This window comes from Lontra canadensis, unplaced genomic scaffold, assembly GCF_010015895.1.
Source record: "Lontra canadensis isolate GAN:19392208 unplaced genomic scaffold, GSC_riverotter_1.0 scaffold15, whole genome shotgun sequence".
Classification (NCBI taxonomy): domain Eukaryota; kingdom Metazoa; phylum Chordata; class Mammalia; order Carnivora; family Mustelidae; genus Lontra; species Lontra canadensis.
This window is the reverse complement of record NW_022631009.1, coordinates 175069-201940: the sequence shown is the minus strand read 5'-3', so window position 1 is coordinate 201940 and position 26872 is coordinate 175069. Positions and strand designations below refer to the sequence as shown.

At 46.6% G+C, this 26872-nt stretch overlaps 1 protein-coding gene across 2 annotated transcripts; it reads right to left on the bottom strand.

Annotated features, from left to right (window-relative positions):
- Window positions 1-6317: 6317 nt before the first annotated feature.
- On the bottom strand, window positions 6318-26080 carry CUNH8orf76 (chromosome unknown C8orf76 homolog). Of its 2 annotated transcripts, none has more exons than XM_032858392.1 (6): window positions 25938-26080; window positions 22768-22863; window positions 21839-21982; window positions 16748-17205; window positions 12375-12507; window positions 6318-6655 (listed from the first exon to the last, which is right to left on the bottom strand). In XM_032858392.1, the coding sequence occupies exons 1-6, from the start codon at window positions 26052-26054 to the stop codon at window positions 6458-6460; spliced, it is 1146 nt and encodes a 381-aa protein (XP_032714283.1). In that variant the 5' UTR covers window positions 26055-26080; the 3' UTR covers window positions 6318-6457. The 2 variants fall into 2 exon arrangements, with proteins under 2 accessions (XP_032714283.1, XP_032714285.1); XM_032858394.1 differs by having other exon boundaries at window positions 6495-6686.
- Between the last annotated feature and the right edge of the window lie 792 nt (window positions 26081-26872).

Sequence of the window (26872 nt, the reverse complement as noted above, 5' to 3'; positions counted from 1 at the left end):
GCCTCGTCCTGACTGCTCCTTCCTTCTCTCTGCGGGGCGAGGGAGCGGGGCTGTCCCCACGGTGCCGGGCCTCACCCCCCGACAACCTGGGGTGAATGCAGAGCCCGAGCGGCCCTCCCCGAAGAAGACCGCCTTCCTCCTGCTGGACGCTGCCTTTGAGGGGGTCCCGGGTCTCGCCTGCCATCAGGCTCCCGCTGAAACCCTGGCTGTCCCCGGGCCTTGACCCTGTGGGCCTTCGGACCGGAGCTGCACCCTGGCCTTGTCCCCTCACCTCGCGGACTTGGGGCTTGCCAGCTTCCATACCCGCGTACCCGGTTCACTACTCGAGCTGTCCGTACAGACAGACGGACGGACAGAGCTAGGGACGCAGGCATAGATGGGCACGTTGCGGGTCCTGCTGCTCGAGAGAATCCCGACTGATGACAGCTATGCTGCCGGGCGTTCAAGGCCTCAGCTGCAGATCCAGTCCCATTCCGAGGTGCTGGGCGAGGGCTTCCACGCACAACTTGGGGGCGGGGGACACGGTGGGCAGAGTCCCGCCGGATCGGGCCTGGCCGGTCCATGCGAGCTGCTCTGTCCACCCTGCTGCTTGCGCCGTCTGTCCCCACAGCACTCCTGTCCCGTCCCGCTGCGGGACAGCGGACGGCTGAGTCTGTCCGCCAGGCCTCCGGAGATGGCCGTTCTCCATTCCGATGGCGCCTCTCTGCCCGCAGAGGCAGGGGCTTGCTTCTGGTGGCTGCTCTTCGAGAACGGCGCTTCCAGACTTGTCTTCCAAACACCCACAGGCTGGGAGTGCCTCGCAGGCCCCCCCTCCCCCATGCCCTCCCCCACCCCGGAGGGGCGAGCCGTGCAGCTGTTCCGGGAAGCCTCCCCGCGCGGTGCAGCTGTTCCGGGAAGCCTCCCCGCGGTGTGGAGAAACGTCTAGTTCACATTTCGTTGCTGAATTATTCTAGCCCAAGTCCTGGGACGCCAGCCTTGGTTTCCACGCCAGAAGGGCCCGGATTCATGTATTTCATCCCGAATTTGGCCTTTTGGGGTGCCAGGAGCTGGGTGGCCAATGTGGATGGAAGCAGATATGCCCCCGGCCTGGAGAGAGGTTATACGACGACAGCATCAAGGGCCTCGCTGTCCCCACGGCTTGCCTCTTGCCAACCTGTGGTTTGTTGGGCCTGAGAGTGATTGGGGCAGAGAAGGCCCGCATGAGGGGGACGGGAGTGGAGACTGGAACATGAGAAGCCATCACCATGGGAGGGTGGGAGAGTGTGCGGGACAGCGGGCTAAGGCTGGAGTCGGCCTTACGCCAAGTGTAATGGGAAGTCCTGAGGAGTAGCAAACTCTACAACCGTGTGAATTCCCTGAGGCGCTTGGACATCTTGGGTGTCTTGAGGCCAGCTCTACCCTCGAAGTTAGTGCTAATATCGGGGCTTTCCTAGACCCAAAACCTACTGCATGAAGCTCAAAAACTTTAAACATTTGGAAAGTAAAATCAGATTTATCAGTCCAAAGCACAGCCCTAAACCAGACATTCCCCTGCTCAAAAATTCTCTCTAGCTGGTGTTTGTCCCCTGAGCAAAGTCAAACTTTTTACTGCTACACCGATGACCTGCCATAATTTTTTTTTTTTTTAAGATTTTATTTGTTTACTTGACAGGCAGAAATCACAAGCAGGCAGAGAGGCAGGCAGAGAGAGAGGAGAAACAGGCTACTCACTGAGCAGAGAGCCCAACTCGGGGCTTGATCCCAGGAGCCTGGGATCATGACCCGAGCCGAAGGCAGAGGCTTTAGCCCACTGAGCCACCCAGGCGCCCCTGACCTGCCATAATTTGATGGTGGCTCACCTGTCCTGCCTCATCACCCTGTCCCTCCATGCATGTTAACCCGAATGACCAGTTTTCCTGTCCTCCAGGCCGTGGCTCCTTTCATCTGTCCATTGAGAAACCCGACATGTGCCAGCCTTTTATTCCCCACAGAGCCTGCTATAAACCCTCCCCTTCCCAAGGTCCAACTCTGATGTTTCCAGCTTCACGAAATGTCACTGAAATCCCAGCCTTTGTCCGTACTTCCTCAACACCAGCCTTCCCACCTGCCCATTTCCTACTACTCACGGGGAGGGCCCATTAGTGCTGCTGGAGAGTTGAAGCTCTTGAAAGCAGCTCTTGCATGTTTGACTGGATACCCTCTACAATAATGTTCTATCAAGGTTTTAAAAACCTATAAAAGCAACAGCCTTCTGAAAAACAAAGTCTTATTCTAAAACCAAGATTGAAAGGACCCAAGTGGCCTGTCTTAGGATTCTTTGGTTGCAAGTAACAGAAACTGAAACTAGCTCAAGCAGTCAACTTATGACCACCAACGTCAAAGCTTAAAGCAACACAAATGTATTACCTTACGGGGCTCTAGTTCAGAGCTCCAGTGTGGGTTTCACTGGGCTAAGATCATGGTGTCAGCAGGCCCGTAGTCCTTCCTGGACACCCTATGAGTGAATCCATTTCCTTGTCGTTGTTTTTGTTTTTGTTTGTTTTAAAGATTTTATGTATTTGACAGAGAGATAGAGAGCACAAGTAGAGAGACAGGCAGTGAGGGAGAAGCAGGCTCCCTGCTGAGCAGGGAGCCTGATGTGGGACTCGATCCCAAGACCCTGGGGTCATGACCTGAGCCAAAGGCAGCTGCTTAACCGACTGAGCCTCCCAGGTGTCCCTTTCCTCATCTTTTCTAACTCCCATAAGCCACCTGCATTCTTTGGCTCATGCCCCTTCCTCCATCTTCAAAGCCAGTAGCACAGCATCTCTCTGACCCCCACACACTCCTCTTGCCTCCATGGGATGGCTAATTTTGTGTCAGCTTGACTGGTCTTAGGCATGCCCAGCTAGCTGGTGGAACGTTATCTGGGGTGTGTCTTGAGAGTTTCCGGTAGAGATTAGCACTTGAATCGGCGAACTGAGTAACACGATCACCCTCCCCAGTGCGGGTGGTCATCAGTCATCCCGCCGGAAGCCCAAGTGGAACAAAAAGGCAGACGAAGGGCAGATTTGCTCTCTGCTTGCGCTGGGGTGTCTTTCTCCTGCCCTTTGACATTGGCACTCCTGGTTCTCTGGCTCTGAGACTCAGTTCAAGACATACACCATTAGCCCCCTTTCAGGCCGTTAGATTTCTCAGCCTCGAGAAGTGGTGGAGCTATGACCAGGTAAACCTTCCGCCCTCTCTCCAATTAGTTGGGGTCATTGAGCACAAGTGTGGTGACCAGGAGCCACACGTGTGGGTGAGAGGGTAGTTCGCAGAGAGAGCGGGTAGGGCGGTTGTTAGCTCAAGGGCTAAGCAGACACAACGCCGAAGCTTTAGGTGATGAAATCACTCTGCCAAGGCGGGAGAAAAGGACAATGGCAGGTCCCAAATAGATGCCAATCCTCTATTTTTTCAATTATAATTCCATCATGTATCTCTATCTCTATATCTATATAAATATAGCTCTAAAGATCTATGTATATATATCTATTTGGGAAAAAAAAAAAAAGGCACTGGCACTGTGAAATTTCAAGGGGGACCTAAGCAAGTCTGGGATCAGGAGCATCTTGAGAATGATTCCGGAGCTGAGATCATAGGAAGGGGACGCTTATGGCAGGGTGGGCAGATTGCGGGGCAGAATGTTCCAAGAAGAGGTGACAGGAGGGGCAAAGGGCTTGGGTGGGAAGATGCTTGGAGTCCAAGGGCATGAGAAAAGCCAGTGAGCTGGGGGCATGTGGGCCAGAGCGGGACCACACGGGCCCTCACCCACAGGCTTCATGAATGAGTTGGGAAATCACTGCAGGACTGAAAACAATCTTTGTTAAGATCCTTTGGCCACAGTATGAAGACCACAGGGGTGTCAGAGAGTAAGGGACAAAGGACTCTCACCAGTTCGAGTACTGGGTACAAACTCCTCCTTAGGAGAAAATGTTGAAGACAGGCCTTTTGGGAGTCACAAGAGGCAAGAACCGCCCTCGGGTCCCACCCCACCCACCTGGAGCGTAGTCACCAGTGCGGTTCACATCTGCTCACCTTCCCTGTGATTCACTCCTTGACAAAGGGGCAGAGTGTCTACGGAGGCAGGCCCGAGATTTTTCTTTAGCATAACCGTCGCTCTGTTAACCTACCCATCATCTGTGCTGGAAATGATCAAGATGACGTGTTTGAGGACAGACTGAGGTGCCCGGCATTCCCGAGTGCCCTTCCCTGGCTTCTCACACACGTCACCATGTCGCTGCCTGGAAAGGGAGGTGCGGCAGGCGTGTGGGAAGGTTCGCGAAGGCCACGCGGGCAGTTCCAGACAGCACAGACAACGGAGCCGGGACGACAGCCAGAGGGCTGGAAGCTGAAGGCACGGACAAGGTTAGAAGGGCACTAGGATCGGGATGGGAAGCCAAGCCAGGCTAGAGGGGAAAGGGCATCTCTGGGAAGCCTAGACCAACAGGAGAAAGGGGTTTAGCTCCAGAAAGAGAACCAGGCAGGGTGTTTCGACCGCCTCAGCACTGTGCTGGATCTTCAGGGGGTTAAACTTTTGTGCAAACAAAACGAGATGCTGGCCAGGTAATTCAGAAATTCAACAAATCTTTCATGAAATGCCAGGTAATCTGCCCCGAGGATACCGATATGAAAAAGACAGTCCTAGTCTCTGATTTTAGACTTTCTGGTCTCTCATGAGAGACAAGCTGCCGATTACAACACAGTAAGGAACCCCTGCGGGAGTGAAATCGTGAAGGAGCGTGAAAGAGGGAGACCTACCGCCACCTGGAGGTCAAGACTTCGGGGACGCGGTAAGGAAGTGGAGACTGGAAGGTGAACAGAATCGGCCCACCATGGGGGGTGGGGAGAGGGCCCAGACCAAACTGCCAGGGCGCAGGCCCAAACGCAAAAGCTAGGGTGCGTTTAAAGCCGGGGAGCCGGGAAGGGGGGCGCCTGGGAGCCAAGGCTTTACCGCGAAGGTATTGGCAGTCTGGGCACTATCCCGAGGCGTCATTCGCAACTAGACCATGAACTCCGAGACAGCAAGTGTCTCCATGGCAACCGCACAATGCTTGTCATGTCTCGGGGGCTCCGCAGCGATTGTTCATGACTCCGTGAGTGGATGGAGGGTGCGGGGGAGTTGCGGAGAGGCTTCCGTACTTGTTAATGGTTCCTAAAAATCACAGTGGCTATTAACCATACCTGGCTTTCGTTTCACATTAGAGATATTAAGTGACAACTTGCCACTGCTAGTCAGGCTGTCACTCGTACCAGAAGAGCAGACAGACAGAAACAGAACCAGACATTTGTCGGTTTCGGGAAGGGGCCCGGCAAGGGCTGAAGCAGCAGGTGCAGCAGAGGGAAATCCTGCGGACTCCAGCCCAGGGCTGGAATTCTTTTCCCTCTGCTGAGAATAAAATGCTGTGTGGGACATCACTTAATGAAGTTTTTGGTTGACTATTAAATTCCACTCTTCGTAAGGGAGCGCTTCCGTTCCAGATGATGTGATTACGGTAATGGCCCTTTGTCCCAAAGGTGTTAGAGACCGTGACTATGATCCGTGTGTCTGGAAGGACAGGACCATCACCCTGCACGACAGTGGCCCGCGGGCCTCGTGTTTCTGTGCATCTGGTGAGCAAGGCGGCACTAACCGCCCTTCGTTCCAGACTATCTTTGCATCATGTCACGAAAGAGATGGTGTCCTCCTCTGCAGCACAAGGCAAGTGTGCTGACTACTGCCCATTAGAGAAGACCTGAGTTTCTAGAACGCAGCCCATTCCATGTGCACTCTTCTGTTTGGGCCCATATACAGAATCTCGGAGCCGTGGCAGACTTTTGACACACCGCTCTTAGAAATGGTTTACTTTTATGTTTCAACATTCTTGTTCTTTCCTGATGAATTTACTTGAACAATGGGATACTTTTACTGCTGGTAATAATATAATAGTGTGGGACGCCTGGGTGGCTCAGTGGGTTAAAGCTGCTGCCTTTGGCTCAGGTCATGATCTCAGGGTCCTGATCTCAGGGTCCTGGGATGGAGCCCCGCTTCGGGCTCTCTGCTCGGCAGGGAGCCTGTTTCCCTTCCCCTCTCTCTCTGCCTGCCTCTCTGCCTACTTGTGATCTGTCAAATGAATAAATAAAATCTTTAAAAAAAAATAATATAATAGTGTGTGTTTTCAAAAAAATATAATATCTAAGAGCCTCTTTTATACACTTTCCCAAAAGATATCCTCTAAAGGGATAGTAGGTCTGAGATAAGTAAATGGCAAAAATCCATAAACAAAACAAGTCAAGAAACTGAACACAGTAGAAATAATCAAGAAACTGAACACAGTAGAAATAAGAAAAACTGTTTTTATAATACATAAATAATCATTTTAAATTCACTATATTCCATGATTAGCAGTGGATTCTTTCTGAAATAAACGAAGACAATTAAAACAGTACAGGATGTTTTCTAATGTTTTTTAAAGGACCACTAAGCCAAGATTTGTATCTCTGTATGGAACTGATTTTCAAAGGGACAGAAGTGGTCTTTGATCTTTCTGAACCACTTGTCTTCGAATTCTTTCGAAGATGCAATCACCAGGGCAGTCAGAGCTGTCGGGCCAACACACTTCACCTCTGTGTGAACCTCATCCTTTATTTTTTCTGGGACGATATCTTCTCCCATAACCTGCAGCAGGAGGGGGGAAAAAAAAACAATCCTGTCCCAATAAAAGGGCGGAAGACTATGCTATTCATCGAGTGTAAAGGATTTCACACCAAACCAAACCAAACCACAGGAATACTTTAGCAGCGGGCGGCGGGGGGTAGTGGGGGGGGGTGAATTCCAACATACCGAAAAGATGTTTAGATCCAAGGACCACAGAAACAAAATACCCGGTATTTCTCCTCTTATCCTCCCCTGAGTGAACATATCACTGAAACACTAATATGGCGGCTGTTCCACCTACAGAGACTGGGCCGCCAACATTCTTAAATCAAAGATCACCTTCCGCTGGCCAGAAAACGCATCTGCGAGTACTTCTCCCCCCTCATAAAACCACCAGAAAGCAGAGCCTGGGCACAACACTGCTGCTGGGTGTGGGTGCAGGAGCACAGCTTCTTCCTCTTCGAAGTTCGCCACGGAAGTCAAAGGCAGCAAACAGGCCAGCAGCAAGTAGCTGGGCCTGCACGTTCAGGACCCAGAGAGCCTCAGTCCCTCTGGAGATGTTGTCACCGCAACCTCCAGGCCCTGAGGCACCTGCCTGCCCTCTGCAGGCAAAACACTGCTCCCTACTGGTCAGAATCAGGCCCAGAACTTCTGTTAATTTCTCTCACAAGACGTGCAAAAGTTAAGTTGTAGAAAGGTTGCCCCTGAACCCGCTAAGTGATCAGCCCATCTCTGGTAAGGACAGCGAACTAAAAGTAAGTCCTAACACATTTCCTGTTGTTGGCACGAAAGGTTTGGGAGCCATCCGGCAGGGATGCTGTAAAGGGAATTTAAGTCACTTGGATTTGGACTTGATAACGTCTAAGTTTCCTGAAAACCCCGAGATCCAATGTGTTCATGAATACTCCAATTATAATGCATTAGAAGCCCATTCAAAGAACGGTTTCCACTGACTTTAGATCTTCAAAGACTACTTATTATTTGAGGCAAGAGCTAATGATACGAATAGCTTAACCAGGCAATTGTCAGCATTTATTAAAGCCTGGTATTTTCATTCATTCTAAGCCAGTGCTTGTCTTGTATTTTAACATTTCTGACCTCGAGAGGTACCTTACAACACAGGCGTGTCACAGCATAAATGGCATCTTACTTTTCTTTTATTGGCCCATCAAATACTGATGTGTCTTACAACTGATGATTTCTTGGACTCAATGAAATGCAGTATTTTAAAATCTGGGATATAACACCAAAAGTGTTTTGTTTTTTTTTTTTTTAAATAAAAAAGAGAACTGAATAATAGTAATATCCAAATAACGCAATATCCCAAAAAGAGGGATTCGCAGGAACATCATTCACAGCTGTCAATATAGCTACAAAAATATTTGACATATAAAAAAATTTAAACTTCTGGGGCGCCTAGGTGTCTCAGTGGGTTAAGCCTCTGCCTTTGACTCAGGTCGTGATCTCAGAGTCCTGGGATCGAGTCCCACATCGGGCTCTGCTCTGCGGAGAGCCTGCTTCCTCCTCTCTCTCTCTCTCTGCCTGCCTCTCTGACTACTTGTGATCTCTCTGTCAAATAAATAAATAAATTCTTAAAAAAAAAATTTAAACTTCTATATACAAAACAAAATCATAAACTTCAGAAAATACTCCAACATATAAAAGGTGAGTAAGCCCAACAGAGAGAGAGAGAGCTCTAAAAAATTAGTAAGAAAAACAGAAAATTACAAATAGAATAAGGAAGGAAAAGCATGACTAGGTATTTCACTAAATATAAATGGCCAATAAACATGTGAAAAAACTGTTCATCTTAAGAGTAATCAAACCAGTAAATGAACACTGAAAAGTGTCGCTTTTATCGCTCAAACTGCAGATTTTGAAAAATAAGTTAATACGTATAAAATTATTTTTATAAGTCAAAATGATCAACTATTGACAATTTCACATGGTTCAACCTAGTATCTAGGCGTGAAGGAGGAAAATCAGTGTTCTCATACAGGATATGTAAACTGAACCAGCTTTTCTGAATCACAACTTAGAAATGGGCTTCAAGTCTTTAAAATGTCTGTATACTTTAACCTAGTGATTCTACTCCTAATAATCTATTCTAAAAGGACCAAATACATACATTGATTTTTTTTGCAAAGACTTATTAAAATAGGTATTTTATATCTGTTAAATGTTCAATATAGAGGACTTAAGTAAATAAATGACAAAAGCTAAAACTGGACTACTATCTGGCCATGAAAAAGCACATACTCAAACAGTATTTAAAGATACGGGGTCAAGGCGCCTGGGTGGCACAGTCGGTTGAACATCTGGCTCTTGGTTTCGATGCAGGTTGTGCTCTCAGGGTCGTGGGATTGAGCCCCACATTGGGCTCTGCGCCCTGTGCTCAGTGCAGGGTCTGCTTGAGTTTCTCTCTCCCTGTTCCTCTGCCCCTTCCCACCATGTGCATTCTCTCTCATTCTCTCTCTCTAAAATAAATAAATAAATCTTTTTAAAAAGTAAAGATACAGGGTCATGATCGTATCACAGTATTAGGTAAAAATAACAAGAGTATAAAGTGAAATGTACAGTTTGGCCATTCCTCACAAAGTTAAACAGAATCACCACAGGACCCAGCAAATTCCACTCTCAGGGACACATCCAGGAGAATTTAAATCAGGAACTCAAACAGATACTTGTATGCCGGAGTTCACAGCAGCATTCTTCACAATAGCCAAAAGGTGGAAACGATCCAAGTGCCAACCAACAGATGGATGGATAAAATGCATTGTGTATGTACGGACAGTGGAATATTATTCAGCCATAAAAAGGAACAAAGTTTGGACACATGGTACAATATGGATGAACCTTGAAAACATTAGGTTAAGTGAAAGAAGCCAGACATAAAAGGGTATATATTATAGAATTCTACCATTTGAAGTCCTAGTATAGGTAAATTCATAGCCACAGAAGGTAGATTAGAAGTTGCTAGCGATTGGGAGGGAGGGCGGAATGGGAATTATTGCTTAATGGTTACAGAGTTGGTTTGGGATGATGAAAAAATTTTGGAAATAGTGCTGATGGTTGCACAAGACTGTGCACGTAATTAATGCACTATACACTAAACCATGATTAAGATGGCAAATTTTATGTTATACATATTTTTTTTAATCTTAAGAAAAGGGGAACTATTATAGAATAAAAGAGATGTAAGAGAAGAACCAAATACAGTCTGTGGATCTTATATGGATCCTTTAATTTTTTTTTTTTTTTTAATTTAAATAGGCTCTACACCCTACATGGGTCTTGAACTCACGACCCGGAAATCAAGAGTTGGATGCTCTACAGGTGCCCCTGGATCCTAATTCCAATAAAACAATGATTAAAAAAAAAAAAAAAAAAGAAAGTATGCAAGCAAAGGAAATTTAAGGACGCAGAGTCATGCTCGTGTCACAAAGTAAGGTTTAGAGCACAAAATGAAATGTACACTGTAATCCCAATGAGGGCCCAGATATCTTTTTAAAAAAGCTCCACAGGTACTTCACGTGCATTGTCCAGGTGGGGAACTACTATTCCACACAGTCCACAGATCTGCTGTACATGGGAAGGAGTATGAAGACGTTTGAGACATCTTGTAAGGATGTCTTCTTTGTAAGGATAAACTTGCTTTATTATAAGGAAACCTAAAATCTAATTGAAAAGATAAGACATACTCTTGTATTTTGGGGCTGTTGGTTGGCTATTTATTCAAGCAGTGACTGTCCCTGAGCTCAGAGGAGGGAGCCATTGCCGGACGGGGACATTCGGGAAAAGCTTCCTAGAGGATGTGGGACCTTGGTAGGCTCTGAGGATGGGAAACAGTAAGCGGGTGGAGATGAGAAACCCACGACAAGTTTGTCAGACATGGCAGAGGAGTCTAGAAGGATGCAGAAGATTTGCGTCAGGGAATTACATGGTCCTAAGTTCGGGGCTACTCTCTGGAAGGCCTTGGATATCACATGGAGGCACGTGCACTAGAGCTGACCTCCAAGGTGACAGTGACACGCTTGGTTTCTGAGCACGCAGGTAACAAGCTCAAAGCGATGTCGTGAGATAAACCCAGCAGCAGCAGGGTTTCCCACGACCTGAAGGGAGAGAGCAAGGAAGCGAGGAGAGCCGAGCCAGGAGGTCACCGGGAGCCGAGCACGAGGTCGTAAGGACGGGGGTGCTGCTGGTATGAGAGAAACGGAAGTTGGGCCTGAAGGGAGGGTGGCTGGCTGCCTGCTGGAGGGGAGACTGGAGCGGAGACGGCTCACAGCGAGCGAGGTCCCAGCTCTGGAAAGAATGACAGACGGGACTGATGAAAAAAACGAAGTCTAGAATGAAGAGATACTGACAGAAGGTTGACTGGAAAGTGTTCTGAGGAGCAGCTCCATTTTGTACCAGAAGAGACAGGAGGATCATCAATCAGAGCTTCGGATGTGTCGCTTAGGAGGTTACTAGTCTGAGAGGTGAGACAAGTGTTTCAGAGATGGCGCTAGAGATACCGGTTAGAGGGTAATCGACCCAGACGTGACAGCTGAAGCCATGAGTGTGGGTATGATTTCTGCGGGAGGTGGCAGAGAGAACGGGGAAGCTAAGTGGAACCTCAGGGAATGCCATGACTTAAGAGACAGAGGAAACAAGGAAATTCCAAGAGAAAGGAATATTAAGGATACAGGAGAAAATCAGACTGCTGGGGTCCCTCAGAAGTAAAGGGAAGAGGAAACAAAAAGGGGGTGGCCAACGGCTATGAACACCAGGAAGATGAAGGGAAACAAAGCCTAAGGAAAGGCTACGGCAAACTTAGAGGAGAGACAGGCCATCCACTGTGCTTGTCTGTGGGATCAAAGGAAAGGCTAAAAAAGGCTCACAAAGAAGAGACAGGAGAACACGGTCCCATAAGGGGGAAAAGGGGTCCAAGTGGGTGCTTAGTTTAGAGAAGGAAGAAAGGTGCCTGGCAATTTAGATGTGCCGGAAGTATTTCTTAAAACTGAGTGACGTTAGGGTAGATAGGGTTATATAAACTTATTTCACGGGAGAAGTACCTCAATTATCAAGTTTCCATGACATACTAACAGGAACGAGTGTAACTTAAATACAAACACAGATCATCTCCAAATGCTATCTTAAGTAATTTCAACATCACTTTTCAAAAAATGCTAATGGAGGTTAAAAACAAAAACAAAATAAAAAACCCTGACATCTGAATTTCTCGGCGACCACCAAGCTAAAGGAAAGGCTTAGCAGAAAGAAAACGGACTTGCAGTGGGCGGGGCTCAGTTCGGCTCCGCAGCTCAAAATCCGGCCCCAGGCAGGTTCCAACCTGTGCGAGCCTCGCTCCCAGCTGCATGGGTCCCAAAGGCTGTTCTGAGCATTATGGAGACACATGGAGGAAAAACGTACAGAAACGCCGCAAGAACGTCAACATTCACTCATTCGTTCAATCAGCACTCAGGAAGCAACGATCGGGCATTTAGGATGTGCAAGCAGGCGGGAACTCACAAGCACTGACAGGAAAATGAAACAGAGCCCCTGACCGTAGCATGCTGCGGGAGAAAGATGACGACGACGCTGCTCTCACGGATTAAGTGATCAAAAGCCACGTAAGGCAGAGAAAAAGTCCCTTAGCAGAAGAGACTTGGTTGTTTTTTAAAAAACGGTACCGGAGCCAGGAAAAATACCTCTGATGCCTCGGTTCACATAAACCCCCAGGGTTCACGTGAACACTCACCTCAGCTATCAACAGCAAAGTGTCTTCTTTGAAGCTGAACTCTTTCATTTTATCTTCAATTTCCTGCTGAGTCCTTAAGTTCCTCTCCAAAGCAAACGACGTTTGCTGAGCCTGGGTAAGCTGAAGCAAGAGCCTGAAAAACAGCAAGTCCCAACGCGTGGGCGACAGGGAAGGGAAAGCCGGAGGAAGGGTTCGCAGGAGCACCGGTACTCGGCTGGGTGGGAGTCCTACCTGGCTAGAGGAGGGGACTCACCTTCATCTGAATCCCTAAAAAGCTTCCCACTTGAGCAAACTGAGCAAACTGTGCTGGACAGTCATCTTTCCTAAAATTCCTAGACCAACGCTTGGCAAAGAGATCTTTAGGGAGCAAAACCTCCAAAGGGCTTCCTGTAGAAGTCAAGTGATTGAAAGCACAAACAATCCGGAGTGAAAGGAACAAGCTTCCTAATCAAAGGCTCCTCCTCCAAAATGCTGGGATGTGCTTCTCTGAAGTCTGTGTTCTGCGACCCTTTATATCCCCCAAACCTAGAGTCACTCGACCTCAAGGACGAGTCAGAGCCTCCAGCAGACTTTCATTACCCAAAGCCGGGTCAGGTCTTTGACGAGCCTCTGGTGGCCCACCTTGCAACTGCCTCACCACGAACTTCCCGTCACGAGCATAGCCTGGTCTTCTCCTTCCTGCTTGCTCCTGTCCTGGGCACACGGCTCCTTCTCCTCCCTGTTGAAGTGCTGAATGTGGGGGCTCTTGGGTGGCCCAGTCTGCTGGGCAGCCAACTCTTGATTGCTGCTTAGATCATGATCTCGGGATGGTGAGATCGAGCCCCAGGTCGGCTGCGCACACAGCAGGGACTCTGCCTGAGATTCTCTTTCCTCTCCCTCTGCCCCCTCCAGACTACTGTGTACTCCAATGTCACATTCTATCTCTCTCAAAAAAATAGATATTTTTAAAATATATTAAATGTGTCGATTTTCCAGGTTCCCTCAGGACTCACTGGTCCCTATTTCTATTCCCACAAGCACTCAGCTCTCCTGTTCACACATTTCATGTCTTGAATGAACCACCCACTACTCTAACCACTGGGAGATCCTGGCGGGCAAAACAGGTTTCTGCTCCATGGAACAGAGGGAGAGCGATCACAAGGAAGAGGACTTCAGGGAGTGAGGAGTGTTATGCAAAAAATCAATGGATCACTCAATCAGTCCAAGCAGGGTGGCTAAGTACCCGCTGTTCAGGTGAACAGTGAAGGAGGACTTTTCCGAGTCATCGCTCAAGCTAAGAGCCAACGGTGAGACAGCCGCCAGAGTATCTGGGGAAGGGGACGCTGACACATGAATTAGCTTGATGTGTTTGAAAATCGTGACAATCACTATGGCTGGAGCAGAGAGAAAAAAAAAACCCGTAGTAAACGAGAAGGAAAAGGCAAGGTCAACGTCTCACAGGCCCCGGAAAGCAGGGCATTTATGTAAGGGCAACGGGAAGTCACCGGAGAGTCTGGAAGGAAAGCGTGCTCTGACCCACACTCCCCTGACTCACTCCAAACAGCTTATGCTACTACCTGGCCTCTGGAAGCATGTACATTTGTGACCCCTTTTCTCTTTGATGTCCTTGCTGTCCCCTCTTGCTCCTGAAAGGACTTGAAAATACAGCTTAGGGGTCCTTGGGTGGCTCAGTTGGCTAAACTTCTGCCTTTGGCTCTGGTCATGATCCTGGGGAGCCCCGCGTCTGGCTCCCTGCTCAGTGGGGAGTCTGCTTCTCCCTCTCCCTCTGCCCTTGCTCATGCCCTCTCTCTCTCAAATAAATAAAAAAGGCAAAGAAAATAGAGCTTACACTTGCTTCTTCCATCTCATGTTCTCTCAGCCCTCTGCCTGTGCCTTATCATTCATCACTACTCAAACTGCCTTCTCAGAAGCTGCAAATGACCTCCTCACTGTCAAGTCCCCCCCTCAGATCTGATCCTACCTGACTTCTCACTATCATCTGGTTGCTGCTCTCCTTCCTGAAACTCCTTCATCTCCAGCTTCCTTCTTCTGAGCTCAACTCCTCCGAGGTAAAAGCTCCAACTGATGTCCTGTAGGTCCTTGAATCTCAGCACATCCAACCAAAATCTTTACTTTCACCGTAAGTCTGCTCTGCTCCTCCTCCCACGTGTCCTGTCTCTCAAAAGGTGCCACCATCCACCCACACACCCAAGGAAGACTCTTGACTTGTCTTGGACTCCTCTGCTCCCCTCCCCCATCCCTGTCTTTCCCACACCCTCGGCCGGTCATCAAGTTGCGTCCATCCCATCCTGCACTGATGTCCGTTTCCTCCTTTCCTGACCGCTGCACGATCCTAGGTCAGGTCCTCCCCGCTGCCCACCGATGACTCCACAGCGCCTTCACTGGTGACGCACGATCCCCACTCCTTCCTCCCAAATCTCCTCCCAGCCACCAGATCTCTCTTGAAATCACAGCTCTTGTCACCCTGCTTGGACACTTAAAACTTTCAAATACTATTCTGGCCTTCAGCGTAAGGACCAAATTCTTCAAGACAACATTTAGCATCTTCTGTTAGCGGAAGTATGCCCGTTTCTGAAGGCTTCCCACACACTGTGCGCTACACTCAGATGCCGGGATCCTAACCACCCCAGGAGGAAGGCCTTTCCCGTTTACTCTGTGAAGATGAACATGAAGGAACTGGAGAGCAGAGAGTTTACGTAATTTGTACAAGGTCAGACCGCTAGTGAGCGGAGGAGTCCACACTTGCTCAGTATCAATTTATTAGATCCTTACAATGAGATCTGACTCCCAAACCCCTCCGCCCCCTCAAGATGTCATCCTGGCCCGCGGTCCGCCACCCACCTCTCCAGCTCCACCACCCACGCTGCTGTCACTGCAGCAGACTGTGTGACGACACCGCGTGACGCGGGTCCTGTGCTTTCTTCCTCTTTACCTAGCCTGCTTCTTCCCATCTGGGGAACATTCCAGGGTCAGCAAGATACCCCAGAAAGAACTCAAGCTGTGGAATCAAAGGCCTGGGGTCCGGATCATGGCAGCATTTCAGAGCTGTGCCACTCTGGGCATAACGCTAAGTTCGTTTCCTAGTCTCTATGATGGCATCCCAACGTCGACCCCAGGGAGGGGTTTGGATTAAAATGAAATAGTGCATGCAAAGCTCTAGTACACACTTCTCTCTCTGTAGCTGAGGAAGGTGCCCAGAAACACTGGGCAGAAGCGTCAATCCCCGGTAAAGTGTTCTTCTGGCTACACTGAACAGCTCCCGTTTCCTGTCCCCGTAGGGCTGCCACTACTAATACGCCGTTAGCACCTGTGCCGCCTGTCACCGACTACACATCCAGTGTCCTCAACACCCTGCGTGCTGTAAAGGAAAGGGCCTTTAAAAAAAAAAAGATTTCCTTATTTTTAGAGAGAGAGTGAATGAGCACAAGCAAGGGGAGGGGCAGAGGGAGAGAGAATCCTCAAGCAGACCCCCAGCCTGACTCGAGGCTCGATCCCATGACCCACAGGTCATAACCCAAGCTGAAACCAAGAGTCAAATGCTCAACCAACCGAGCCCCTCAGGGGCCCCTAAAAGGGCCTCTTTTGAAAATCCTTATCATCCCAGCACCCAGCATGTGCCTGGCACATACCACTGGCTCAGGTACTTCCGAAGCAAAGTAACGCAGTAAACGCGAAACATCTGCTGAATAAAGTTTACAATTTGCTTCACAGATACCACTTCTCAGAAAGCCTCACTGTTAATGTTTCTAGAATTCTCCAGAGTTAAAAACAATAGCAATAACAACAACACACTTTTGGCATCATTTGGGACCCAAGAGAATCTGTTTCTCTCATAAATTATAGAATTTGCTCAAGTGTATGTTCTCTTTTCCCTTAAACATTTTTCTTTTTTACCCTTAAACTCTTACTAATATGGATTTAAAGTATTTGGAGTCCCTAAACCATGGGGATTCTCTGTAGAATGAGGTAAACATTGTTTATTCATATTATTAATAGTGATTCAAACACAAGAGCAAATTTTTATCTTTAGTAGATTTCTGTGGAACCTGAAAAATACCTTGTTTATAAAATCTCTTCCCCTTCGTCAATGTTTTATACATTTAATTTTCTTTTCCTAATTTTAATGGTTTCCAATTTTAACATTTTATCTTGAGTAATGACACAAATAATATTCTTGAGCAAATACAGTTATGTTTCTAAATCTTACATATTAAGAGGACATGTTCAAAGGAGTCCATCTAGACTATAGGGAAAAAAAAATCTCAAGAACATATCAAATTCTAACCTAGGACTTTTTGAAGATTAAAATCAGAAAAATAACACCTTTATCCTCGGCCTAGTACTGTGTGTTGTTTAATCCTTTCTTCATTTACCTGGTTCGTATAAAGGAGGCACATGCTTTCATCCGAGTCTCTAGCAACACTGCTTCTCTCTTTTCTGACAGACAGTTTGGAATATTTTTCAGAACTTTCTCATTCTTCCGGTTATTACCGCTGCTTGCTTCCACAGAAAACACAGAGCTCTCAGGCAGTGTTTCAGGAAAACACAAAAGACAGTCTTTTCCTGAGTGTGGAGAGGAGGATTTGGCAGTTTCGCCACTGGAGGTGAAATCTTTCTGTTTTTGAGATGACGCACACGATGCTGACAGAGCTGGTCCCAGATTCAGATATGCCTCTGCCAATTTGCCCCAGTTCCAAGGATCAAAAGGATGCAAAGAAATTAGTTTCTGTAGGCAGAGAATTGTTTTCTCCAAGTTTGGCAGACTTGGACAAATACCCAACTGGAGGTAGAGCACAGCGGTTAAATGGTCTGTGTTAGTTGCTTTCTTTTCCTAAGGAGAAAAAAAAAAAGTTAAAAATCTTATTATTTTTTTAAGATTCTATTTTTAAACAATCTCTATGCTCAATGCAGGGCCTAAACCCACAACCCTGAGATCAACACCTGTACCCCACCCACTCAGCTAGCCAGGTGCGCAAGAGTTAAAAACTTTAACCTGCAGAACGTTTTCCATGTAAAAACAGATATGCCTAAAAACCCAAGTTGTGTATGTTGGAAATGAGAGATATATTTCAATAGCTACAAGTAGAGAGAACTGCTTGAAGCTGTAAACCTAGAGAAATACATACGACCTACCGAAATAACCACCAGACACTCCCAAACATCCTGTCATAACCGAAGCATAATTCATATGACAGCGGCTGACGAGTTTCAGCACCAGAATCATAAATGTCAGTTTATCTTCAAGTCTTAGTGTAATCTTTACTGTTTTAGCCAAACAGCTGAAAGACCCAAGCCAACTTTTCTTTCCCCTGGGCTAATGGTCCATTTTAATATTCAAGGCTTTCTAAAAATGCAAATGGTAATTTCCTTGAGGATTCAAATGGACTCCATTTCCAAATGTGACTCGGCTTAGACATCGTCAACAGGATGGCCCTGAAGCTCTCAGAGCTTCATGCGGCGCCATAACTGAATCCAAATGCCGTCCCTGCTAACCATTACCAAGGCCAATTATTTTTGGCCAGAAGGGATTGCTTGGTTTCCTTCTGATCAGAAAATGCTTTTCAAGTCTCCTTAACCAGAGCCACCACCTCTTGCCTAACTTGCCATATGGCAAAAGCGCTGTGGGTTAGGGAAGACAAGGTTTCTTCTTCTACGTTAGTCTGTGGAGAGCAGATGGCCGACTAAAAATTACCTTTCAGTTAATTTTAAGTCTAAAGAAAACCTGGCCTACTAATACCCAGATAGCACACAGCTACACTGGGCAGGAGGTAAAACTCCCCAGTGTGCAGCCTGAAGACACAGGCCAGCGAGTGAAAGCTTGGGGAATATTCTACATATCTATATATTAAGTGAGAATACAGAAAATAAAGCTCCATTCAACCTATCTGGTGATACTGCACCTTCCCAGTGACAGAACAGATCTGGTTTTATTAATATTATTGTTCTGCACTCTGTCCTTCCTAACAGACCATTAGGTTCCAAAGGGGCTTTTTGGTTTTACTTTTTAAAAGTCATTTATTTCAACCTCATTCAGTTCTGACATAAAATTCTACGAAGTTTTCCCTTCAGAAAACTTCTACAATTTTTTCTTTTTAAGTTCTGTTTTCATTCCAGTTAGCTAACACACAGTGCTGTTACTTTCAGGAATACAACAGAATGATTCAACACTTCCATACGTCACCCTCTCCTGAACAAAAGTACACTCCCCTAATCCCCACCACCTATTTCACCCGTCCCCCCCACCCCTACTCTCCTCCCCTCTGGCAACCATCAGTTTGTTCTCTATTGTTAAGAATCTGCTTCTTGGGGCATCTGGGTGGCTCAGGTCATGATCTCAGGATCCTGGGATGGAGCCCCACATCAGGCTCTGCTCAGCGGGAGCCTGCTTCCCCCTCTCTCTTTCTGCCTGCCTCTCTGCCTACTTGTGATCTTTCTCTCTGCCAAATAAATAAATAAAAATCTTAAAAAAAAAAAAAAAAAAGAACCCGTTTCTTGCCTTTGCACTTCTCTTTTTTTCGCCCAAAGATTTTTTTTTTTTTAATTCAATGCTGAATTCCTAGCAGAGAGCATAGCACCTTGGACATAACAGATGTTCAGTAACTAAGGAATACATCTTCATGTCCTTTATTTGTAAGGAGAACAGCATATACAGACTTTAGGAAATGTTACCTTCCTTCTACAACCAGGCTATAGTGTTTTATGATGTATAGTTAACATTTCATATTGAGAATGTATGTTGAGGTAGAGGCTGTTACATATAAACCATGATTTTGATGGGAGGGTTTTTATAGCATAAATAGTAAATAACTCTCTGGAAATTAAGTTCCATCTAAGTGACTTTGTGAGATTTTCCAGAATAATGCAACTCTTTCTGAAATGCAATAATGATGACAAGAGTTAGTATTTATTCAGTGCGAACATAAGCCAGGCACTAGTCTAAGCACTTTACTCATTTAATCCTCATGACAATCTTTTAAAATAGATTCCATCATTACCCCCATTTTCATAGAAGAGGGAACTGAGTCACAACAGAGAAGTTAGAGAACTTGCCTGAAGTCACACAGCTCTTCAGTAGCAGAGCTACAGTCAATCACACAGGAAGGCACAGGATGGAAGGTACTTTGGAAGGGCTGATGCATGTTAGCTGGCTTAGGGTTCTCCCTCCCGTTGAACAGTGTGTGTGCAGGCTATGGACATGAGTCTATCACCTTAGCACTGAACCCAGAATCGGGCACGTGGTGGGGCTGAAATCAGTGTTTGTAGAGTGCACGCATTTAAGAGTCATTTACCATCGGAAGCAATGTCCTTAACCACAACTTATCACATGAGCATATCAGTTACGGTAAGATGTTTAATTATTTAAATAAGAAATAAAATATAAATAAGTTCTTTTTTTTTTTAAGATTTTATTTATTTATTTGACAGAGAGACACAGTGAGAAAAGAAACATAAGCAGCGGGAATGGGAGAGGGAGAAGCAGGAAGCCCGACGTGGGGCTCAACCCTGGGACCCTAGGATCATGACCTGAGCCGAAGGCAGGCACTTAACGACAGCCACCCAGGTGCCCCATAAATAAGTTCTTTTTTTTTTTTTTAAGATTTTAATTATTTATTTGACAGACAGAGATCACAAGGAGGCAGAGAGACAAGCAGAGAGAGAAGGGGAAGCAGGCTCCCTGCTCAGCAGAGAGCCCGATGTGGGGCTCGATCCCAGGGTGCTGGGATCATGACCTGAGCTGAAGGCAGAGATTTTAACCCACTGAGCCACCCAGGCACTCCCATAAATAAGCTCTATTACAAAATTTTGTCCAAAAATCATTAAGAAGAGAGATGAATTAGAAGCTGTGAGCATAAAGTGTTCGTATCCCGACAGGCACTCCTGGACGAGCTATTTTGTTCAGCGCTGTATACAGAACTGTCCCCTACAGAACACGAAAGGACAACAACTACCGAGACAAAAACAGAAAGAGGCCACAGCTAATAACGAAAGAGAAAGGTCTGTAAGTAGGGAAGAAATTTAAAAAACAAAACAAAACACAGGGTACCAGGCAATGAAAAACTATGCAAATCGGCGGGCTCCACTGAGATCATGTGAAGAGACCCAAAGAAAGGGGGAGACCCACTGGCCTACACTGCTGGTTCCTTCCCCAAAAGGATGCCTAAAAGCCTGATGGACGGTTTTCAGTCCTGGCAGGGGAGCTGAAGGTCTTCTGACTGGTCCTTCCTCCTGTTTCATAACATCCCAACTCTGGACACCTGGCATCTGCTGGCGGGCAACAGATGTTTCTCTGAGCCACAGAAACAGACTTCCTCGGCTAGAAGGAAACACAGGAATTCTCCAGACACTGACGCCGCTGCCACTACGCCACTGATGAGTGGGTCAGGCAGGGAAGAGCAGAGCGGGGACATGTAAGGGATGCCAGGAAGAGGAAGTGGACAGGAGAGCACAGAACAGGAACGAAGGGCAGGTGCCTGATGCCTCGGAAAAGGTACCAAAAGGCCCAACGCTGCTGCTAATGTGCAGACCTGGAAGACTGAGAATGAACGCTGTCAAATCCCGCCAAGTTCACTGTGCCGTGGGCATCCTGAACAAGGTAATCTCATCTTCCGGCTTAAGTATTAATGCACATTTATTAGAGGGGAGAAAAAGAAGAGCGAGACACAGCTGTTTTCCACATTCTAAAGACAATTTCCAAGGTTTCTTCTCACTGCAAGAGGCTGAGGTCCTAGGCAATGAACCCCACGGGCAAGTAAATTTAGGGATTTTTCTTAGTTAATGAGATGGAGGAGGACAGCTCAATTGCATGCATTCTTCAGGCTGACCTCTGGTCAACCTGATCCGCAGGGTTCACGATCAGTGTCTGGGTGCCTCATGAATTCCCTCTGAGGAAGAAAACGGGTCATCTATAAACTAAGCTTGGTCAACTTAGACCAATCCTCAAAAAAAATTTACACACAGAAAAGCCAGAAATAAATAAAAAATGCCTTCATCTGAAAACAAAAACAAGCAGAATCTAGAATTGCAAATAACAGCTTTTCTTTATCCCTTAAAAAGGATTGTGCGAATTCCATTTAAGAATTAAAAAAGGCCGTTAAGCTTGGCTCAGTATGATATTTAGGATTTTTTTGGTAAAGTTCATTACAGAAATTTTGGAAAATAGAATCTAAAAAAAAAAAATTAAAGAAAAAAATTACTGATGATCCTCCTACTCTGAACGTTTACTCCTAACAAGAGTAAACAAGATTTTCAGGTAATGGAAGAATTTTAAGAAAAAATATTACAAGAAAATGACTGTCTAGAGCTCCAAACTGTTTATCATTAAAAGTTCTTACACCACTGACGATTTTCTACTTATCCAAACCCACAGATTTTGCTGCTAGCAAGAAGTTTTGTTTTGTTTTAGAAAATAAATTATTCAATGATCCCAGGAAAACAAAAGGAACACAAGCAATGAAACCACTTACCAAGTTTGTAGCAATCTCCAATGCTTCTGTGTGCCTTCCCAGGTGAACCAGACACCGAGCCTGGCCTTCCTGGACATCCCTTTTCATGGCAAAATTCGTAGACGGCAATTTTTCAGAGATACTGGAATACTCCTGAAGTGCTTTCTGCCAATTATTTGTTAAATAAAGGAAATGAAGAGAAGGGATAAAAAGAGACAAATATATAGTAGAGAAAAGGATTCAGTCATAGGTATCATTTTTTTCTTGGCAGAGGCATTATTCTAGCTGACTCCACAATAAACTATGGAAGGCCTGAGTATTTGTCAGTACCATTTTTCTAAAAGGTAGAAAAGAAATGGCTGGAAAATATAACCGCTACTACCATGGAAATTATCACCATATGGTAGGAAGAGCATTTTGGAGCCAAACAGACCGGGGTTTGAATCCTGGTTTTGCCACAAACTTGTTATACAACCTTCCTTCTCTTATCAGCAAAACAACATAAGACTCTTGTGAAGAAGAAATGAAATTTTCTATGTAAAGCAACCTGATATCTACTTGTTCTTCCTTTTGCTTACACATTTCGGGGTGCTCTGCTCCTGTGACTCCATGAGGCATCTGTGCTAGAGGTTCCCGCAGAATAGGGGGAGATATAGAACCTGGGGAAACAGACCTGCAAGGATCCCGGAAAGATCCCTATATTGTACACACAGGAAACAAAATAAGTGATAAAGAGCCATGGAGAAAAGGATAGAAACTGGGGATTCTGAGATTATAAACACTTACCAGAGAAGATTAAATTCACCCTCACAAATAACATGTTCATAACTAATGTGCTGTAACTGATAGCATTGCTTATAACTGATTACCTGTTTAAAACCAATTATCTGTACTGTTTATAACTGATTGCCAGTTTCAAGTAGAGTAAGCTTATATACGCTGAACTCTACCTGATACTCTTGCCGTCTGTAGGCGAGGTCCCCCTTGAATTTCTTCAGTGTTAGAGCTTCAACATCATCACCGCTCTCTGTTTCTTCACAGAACCACTAGAAATTGTGAAAATAGCACATCACAGAGAATTAACTTACACCTTTCCCCCTCATACTCAAGTGGAAGCAATTTCCCATACGTAACTGATGAAATCTCAAACACTGACCTACTTCTTTAGAATGAGACACACAGGAAAACATCCAACAAGAAGAAAGTCAATTTTAGCAGCAATGGCTCAGTTTTCATTAAAGTCATCTCGAGTAATAAACATATCAGTAGTGAGAAACGTCTCAACTGAAAAAGTAACTCAGGCCTATATGGTTCTACACAGAGCATTTCAAGATGGGATCGTGATGTCCGGGAAGCTGGATTTTAACTAGCACAGTTCCCACTGCTCCTTTAGCCTGAGACAGGTCTCCCTGTAGAGACGTTTTCAGAATGGTTAGAACAGGAATTGACAATTCATTATGAAAAGGACAAAGGAAAGAGGAATTACCTTTACTTATTACGCTTTTATGAAAATGTCGCAAAAACAAAAAGTAGAATCTAACCAAAGAGATTGAAATTAAGGCTGAAAGGAGGTTTCCATGCAATCAAATGCCAAAGACTTGTAGAAGAAAAGTTTGGGGCGCCTGGGTGGCTCAGTGGGTTAAAGCCTCTGTCTTAGGCTTAGGTCATGATTCCAGGGTCCTGAGATGGAGCCCCCACCCCTCTGCTCAGCAGGGAGCCTGCTTCCCCACCCCCCTGCCTGCCTCTCTGCCTACTTGTGATCTCTGTCGAATAAATAAAATCTTAAAAAAAAAAAAAAGAAGAAGAAGAAAAGTTTGGGGAAATGCCCATTTGGAATATTTTATTCACTTCTGTACTGATAGAAAGTAAAGTGAGACTGGGATTTCTCGGTTAGTGAGTAAAGAACATTAAGATGAGAAAACAGGTCTAACAAAAAGCAGTCTGTGTGCCAGTTTTTCCAGCCTCAAAGTAGTAGCTCAACCTCCCTTTTACTCACAATAAAACACAGTGAGGCTGACTGTGGTCTGTCCCCAGGTAAATGCTATGAAAACGCCACCGTGTTTGTGGTGGTTCCACAATCGCGTCAAAATTGCTTGGTTCTATTTCTGCAAGTGTTGCCTGGGTATCATTTCCCTCCCATTATCTCAGTAAAATAGTTTCTCTCCTTCATCTGATCCATCACAGCGAAAAAAAGCTGGTAACTACTGTTTTTCTGTTGTCTCTGAAACACCGAGTAAGTCAAAAGTCTACATAATTTTCCTTCGTGCTCTACTGCTTGCCAGTCACAATGCCAGTCCCAACCTGCAGACCAACAACTGCCCAACTGCAAATCTTCATCCAGTTTTCACGATCCCATGGGGAAATGATTAAGAAAAACTGGCTTCCAAATGATTGTTTCTATTCTCCCACGTAACCCGCAGGCACGCAACCATTTAGATGGGGACGGCTCCCAATCCCCCTTTCTGGTAAGAGGAAGGAGGGAAGATGTGAGCACGGGCGGAATGAAGAGGTGAGGGGCTGGATAACGCCGACCTCTGTCCTCCAGAGGATCTAAGCAGGGACCACAGAAATCGTCTAACCCAAGCTCCTGGTTTTACCCTCACGGAAAGCTACGCAATGTGAACAAGGCCTCTTTGAGTTTATGAGCAGCATCACACACCAAACAAATCCTAAAGACAAGTGATTTTTGGATTTTATTTTTTAATGCACAACACATCACACCTGACCAAGTATCTCACCCATTTCACTCCAAAATAACCCCGTGAGCCAGCAAATCTTATTTTTCCCAAATTATACATAAGACTCTGACACTTTGATAAGGCAAGTACTAAAGCGAAGGCTGCAATGCAGGGTCCTCTCTCATAACCATGACTTTTACTGCTGCACCACATGCCTTCCCAGGTCCATTCCTGTTCTCAGTGTACCTGAGCAACCACTACAGGTAACTCTGAAAGACCGTATGTGGAGGAAAGGTAAGTTAAATAAAACAAACATAATTCACCAATTACTGAGCACCTGACATATTTAAGTACCTTTTTTTAAAAAAAATATTTTAGTTATTTATTTGACAGAGAGAGGGCACAAGCAGGGGGAGTGGAAGGCGGAGGGAGAAGCAAGCTCCCCGCTGAGCGGGGAGCTGAGGATCCTGGGATCAGCACCTCAGCGGATGGCAGCTGCCCAACTCACTGAGCCACACAGGCGCCCCCTAAGTACAACGTTTTTAAGGAAAAATAAAGACAGTACAGGTAGAGGAACTAAGCACGGTGCCTGAAACAGGTTAAGTTTCTAATACATAGTGCCGTAGTTCTTATATGTGAGATGAGATTTACATATATGCAGTAAAACCAAGTAATATTCTACCAACTCAAACTATTCACGGAGCTCCTGTTATGAACAAAAACTGCCAGACACCGGAAGACATAAGGTTAAGCCCCCACTCTCCTGTGGTCATTTAGCACTCCGGGTCGAAGAGCTCTGCGTTACTGACAAGAGCTATAATGCAAACTGAATGGAGGGGAGGCACTCAAAGACAAACACATTGGCTTGGAAGGAGGAATCAGAAAAGACTTCCTGGAGGCGGTGCCAGTCAAGCTGCGCTCTAAGAAATGGATATAGTTGAGCGATCTGACCCTGAGAGCGGGGATGACGGGGGCTGGGAGAATTCACTGAGCAAGGGCAGGCCCGTAGGTGGGACGTCGCCTTTTGGGGAGCAGACAAGTGTTGGAAAGTGGGCGGTGGCCGGATTTCTGGGGCCCCTGACCGCCGGCTGCAGACTCAGTGAGGGCGCACGGAGTTACTGAAGATTCCAGGATAGGGAGCCTGAGGGATACCCGCCAAATGCCCTGTGCGAGTTAATGCCCACAGCTCCGGGCCCGGTGGGCCGGCCCACCGCGTGGTGCTCCGGAAACGCCCCCGCCACGTCGGGGAGGGAGTAAACAAGGGAAGGGAAGCCTGCGGGGGCGCAGGGTCGGCCGGGCGAGACGGCGGGCACCCGTACCGCGAAGACTGGGTTCCGTGGGCGGCGGCGCGGGAACAGGGCGTCCGAGGTGCTCCCTGCCCGGGACCCGCGGAGGCCGAGGCCGGGGGATCAGAGACAGGCCACCATGTCCCGCTCTCTCACCTGCGGCTCGCAGCGTTTGGCGCGGTAGGACGCCGGCGGTCCAGGCCGCCGCTCCGGCCTCTGTTCGAACACCGAGTCCTCGAACTCGCCTCCCAGCAACCAGCAACCGGTCTCCATGGCGCGCCCGCCGCCGGGGCACCGGGAGGGGGCGGTGCCTGGAGCAGCGCCCACGTGCCGCCCGACGCGGAAAGGGAGGGGCCGCCACGGCCGGAGCGCGGCATGCTGGGACTTGTAGTTTCGTGCGGGGTGGGGGGCAAACCTGGATTTGGCCAGCTGCTGGCTTGGAGTTGTGGTGTAACTTAGATTTTTATCTGACTCACACCCTTACCGAAGCCAGGGACAGAGTGTTTGTTCCGTTTCAGGAGATGGACAGAGAGATCGTTAACCGCATGCATCAAAAACACTGCCTCCGGGGTAGCTTTTTAAAACTCGTACGTGGCACTGGGTTAAGCACATTTTTTGCACTTTGTATCCTCTCCCTACAATTTATGAAAGGCACAGTGATTCCCTCTTTGCAAAGGAAGCTATTGGGGTTTAGAGAGAGGTTAAGTAACTTGCTTGGGATCAATTTTTACGTGGCTAAGAGCTGGGAAATACAGAAATCAATCATTAGTCCCCTCATCTCCGGAAAAGAGACATCACCACCAATAACAAAGACCAGAGAACTCACACATTTATAGAGCGGAAGACAAAAATTTACTCTGGATGCTCCTCCAAAGACTATTAATTCTACCTGTAGAAAAACACCAAATTCCAGAAATCTAGAACTAACATCTACTAGAGTTCTTATACATTCAAGATATTCTTTGAGACTGGAACATTAAAATTACTGACAAAATACAGGCCAATATTGCACAGCACCGTATTACTGAGACCTATTACACAGCAGATTTTCCCTGGCTTTCCTCCTATTTTTCCTCACTCACCCGTTCCTT

Excerpts from the sequence above, each read along its gene's own strand:
- CUNH8orf76 (XM_032858392.1), bottom strand. The coding sequence starts at position 26,054 with ATGGAGACCGGTTGCTGGTTGCTGGGAGGCGAGTTCGAGGACTCGGTG. Across the intron at positions 22,864-25,937 it reads CCAAACGCTGCGAGCCGCAG|TGGTTCTGTGAAGAAACAGA; the intron begins GTGAGAGAGCGG and ends CACAATTTCTAG. Across the intron at positions 6,656-12,374 it reads CTTTGCTGTTGATAGCTGAG|GTTATGGGAGAAGATATCGT; the intron begins GTGAGTGTTCAC and ends CTCCTGCTGCAG.